General features: G+C 35.4%; 1 protein-coding gene across 1 annotated transcript; it reads left to right on the top strand.

Moving 5' to 3' along the window:
- Positions 1–1,041: 1,041 nt before the first annotated feature.
- Positions 1,042–2,659, top strand: LOC108295823 (taste receptor type 2 member 13). Its single transcript, XM_017518156.2, has one exon. The coding sequence runs from the start codon at positions 1,300–1,302 to the stop codon at positions 2,209–2,211; it is 912 nt and encodes a 303-aa protein (XP_017373645.1). The 5' UTR covers positions 1,042–1,299; the 3' UTR covers positions 2,212–2,659.
- The last annotated feature ends 981 nt before the right edge of the window (positions 2,660–3,640 follow it).

The raw sequence follows: 3,640 nt of genomic DNA on the forward strand, positions 1-3,640 counted from the left end.
ATCTGCAGTTTCAATTACCCAAGGTCCACCACAGTATAAAAATAGGTGTGTACAGTACAGTAAGGTATCTGGAGAGAGTGAGAGACGCCACAATATGTAACACTTTTAAAATCTTTTTTACTCTTTAATTTTTTAATTTTTATTTATTTTAGAGACAGAGTCTCCTTATGATGCTTAGGCTGGTCTCAAACTTTTGGGCTCAAGCCATCCTCCTGCCTCAGCCTCCCAAACTGCTAGGATTACAGGCATGAGCCACCACCCCTGGCAACTTTTATTATAGCATGTTGTTTTAATTCTACAATTTTATTATTAGTTATTTTTGTAAACTTTCACTGTGCTTGATTTATATATTAAACTTTATCATACGTAGGTGAATACAGGAGAACATTTATTATATACAGAGTTTCGTACTAACTGCTGTTTTAGGCATCCACTGGGGGTCTTGGAACATATCCTTCATGGGTAAGGGGACACTAGTGTATCTGTTTCTTTGCTTGGTTGTCAGTTTTGTAAGTTACGACATAATACAGTACTGTTTTCTTTGGTAGCTGTTGTTGATTTTGTAAAATTTATTTTTTATTCACTTTTCAGTTTAGAAAAGAAATATGAGGGCAAAAGTGGGTAAAATGTGAAGGCATTTGGTGCCTAGGGGGGATGGTGGTGAGCACTGCTAATTAGGGAAGAGGCAGGGAATGAGAAAGATGGATGCTCTGTAGATGAGCTTCTCTTCAGTCACAGTATTGACAAGATCCAGCTTTAGCTCCACAAGAAATTGAGGACTCTTTTGAAATGTGTAGATCTGTCTTTGCATGTTTTATAAATCTTCATTGGCTGTGCTTTTACCCATAAAAGCTTCATTTAGCTACATATTCTACGAATCATGCAGTATTTGTACTCAGAACTCAAGCTGGTTGATTCAAATTTTCTATAGCTCAGGCAAGGCAAAAAGTACAAAACAATGAAAGAGAATATATCTTTATTTGCATGGTTGCAAATGTGAGTTTAAGTTTGCTTCAAAATCATCTATGAAATATTTCTGTCGATGGTGAGAACATAAATATCTTACCTGGGGCTCAGCAGGGAAATTGAAGAAAAATAAAGATTTCACCAGAACAGCCATGTGAAGATTGATCGGCAAACTTCAGAGATTTCTGCTTTGACATTGAGCCAACAATGAAAGAAGCAGTAGAAAAAGGAGAAGGAAGAAGAATTTCGCTGTACACTAAAAAATATGAATAACATTTTAGATCAGTGAATAACCAGCAGTGACATTAGACTTTGAACTTTCTCTGTTCTGACATGGAAAGCGTCCTGCAGAGTATCTTCACTCTTTTACTAATTGCAGAATTCATAATTGGGAACTTGAGCAATGGATTCATAGTACTCATAAACTGCATTGAATGGGTCAGTAAAAGAGAGCTGTCCTCAGTTGATCAAATCCTCATTATTTTGGCAATCTCCAGAATTGGGCTGATCTGGGAAACTTTAATAAGTTGGTTTGTATTTCTGCATCATCCAGCCAGATTTATGGATGGAACATTTTTAACTATTGGTATTTTTAGCTGGACAGTTTCTAATCACTTCAGTCTCTGGCTTGCTACAATCCTCAGCATCTTTTATTTGCTCAGAATCGCCAGTTTCTCTAGCCCTGCTTTTCTCTATTTGAAGTGGAGAGTAAATAAAGTGATTCTGATGATTCTGCTAGGAACCTTGGTCTTCTTATTTTTAAATCTGATAAAAATAAACATTCATATTAAAGAATGGCTGTATCAATGTGAAAGAAACACATCTTGGAATTTCAGTATGAGTGACTTTGCAACATTTTCAGCATCAGTCAAATTCACTATGACTATGTTTAGTCTAACACCATTTACTGTGGCCCTCATCTCTTTTCTCCTGTTAATTTTCTCCCTGCGGAAACATCTCCAGAAAATGCAGCTCAATTACAAAGGACAGAGAGACCCCAGGACCAAGGCCCACATAAATGCCTTGAAAATTGTGATCTCATTCCTTTTACTCTATGCCAGTTTCCTTCTATCTATGCTCATGTCGTGGCTTTCTGAGGTATATCAGAAGGAACTGCTTCAGATGCTTTGTCAGACGATTGGAGTTTTCTATCCTTCAAGTCACTCCTTTCTTCTGATTCTAGGAAACCCTAAGTTAAGACAGGCCTCTCTTTTGGTGGCAGCTAAGGTATGGGCTAAAAGATGAGGAGCCCACAATATCATAAGTCATTCAGACCATAGATAATGGCATGTTATACACAGAAACAGGAGTCTATGAGGAGTTTAAAAGATATTTTATATTTTCCTGGTTTATTCTATTGTGAAGGTCATTGCAAATTTTAAAATTCTTCTTGATAATTGCAACTTAAGAATATTGTGAATTTATGATGTATATTTCTACATTATCAGGAATTTGAAACTTATTTGAGGAAATCATTGGTAGATTCTATTGTAAATTAAAAATATATACTACAGCATGCTTATATGTTAATTGTAAATCTACAACCTTTTGTTTGGCAGTGGCTCTCAATTCTAAATCACTCATTGGGATGAGTAATTGAGGTAATTATATTCTTATATCATGTGCTCCCATTTAAATGGTAAATTATGGATAACTAGAACAATTATTTGGGACAGAAATAAGGGAAGTTTGAACTTGCAACCATTACTACACTGATGGGTTGAGAGAATTGAGAGGGTTAAAAAGTTTAATATGAGTAACTGCCGCATGAAACGATAACTTTGTTTTTTAGTAATTATATTGTGTATATGTGTACATGCACATTTTATATTATGCCTTTTAAAATAAGTATTATTGAGGTAGAATTTACATCTAATATAACGCAACATGTTAGTGCACATTTTAGTTAGAGTTTTGACAATGTGTACACCTGTGCGACCACAGCGCCAATGCCCTTTGCAGTCCATCATCCTCTCCTCACCAGGCCTTCCTTCCAAGCAATTACTTTGATAACTATATATAACCAAGCAACTATCTACTTTCATAACTATAAGAGAGTTCTTTGATTTCTAGAATTTTATGCACACACACACACACACACACATACACACACACACACACAGAGTCATGGTGTGTGTACTGTTACATGTGAGGCTTCGTTAACTCTGCATAATGTTTTTGAGGTTCATTTATTTTGTTGTACTGATCAGTAGTTTGCTCTCGAGCAGTACTCCTGAGCAGTATTGAATATACCACATAAAACATTTCCCTTTCCTGTTAGTGAACATTTGAATGGTTCTCAGTTATTGGCCATTATAAATAAAACTGGTATCAACATTCATGTGTGTCTCTTCTTCTGGATGTTACAGTTTCATCACTCTTGAGTAAATACCTGTGAGTAAAACCGTCAAATCATAAGATAAGTGTATGTTTAACATAAAAAAAAACTGCCAGAGTTCTATAGAGTGGTTGCACCATTTCATATTATTTCTAGCAATATACAAATGTTTCAGTTATTTCACTTTCTGGCCAACAATTGGTACGTGCTCTGTTTTATTTTGTTTTTCATTTTGGCCATTCTAGTCAGAATGTAATGGCATCTCATCATAGTTTTAATTCACATTTTCCTGATGGATAATGAGGCAGAACATTTTTTCATGTTCTTTGGATCATT

This window comes from Cebus imitator, unplaced genomic scaffold (assembly GCF_001604975.1).
Source record: "Cebus imitator isolate Cc_AM_T3 unplaced genomic scaffold, Cebus_imitator-1.0 Scaffold660, whole genome shotgun sequence".
NCBI lineage: Eukaryota > Metazoa > Chordata > Mammalia > Primates > Cebidae > Cebus > Cebus imitator.

What these genes read in the sequence shown, in the direction of transcription:
- LOC108295823 (XM_017518156.2), top strand. Translation starts at nt 1,300, where the DNA reads ATGGAAAGCGTCCTGCAGAGTATCTTCACTCTTTTACTAATTGCAGAA.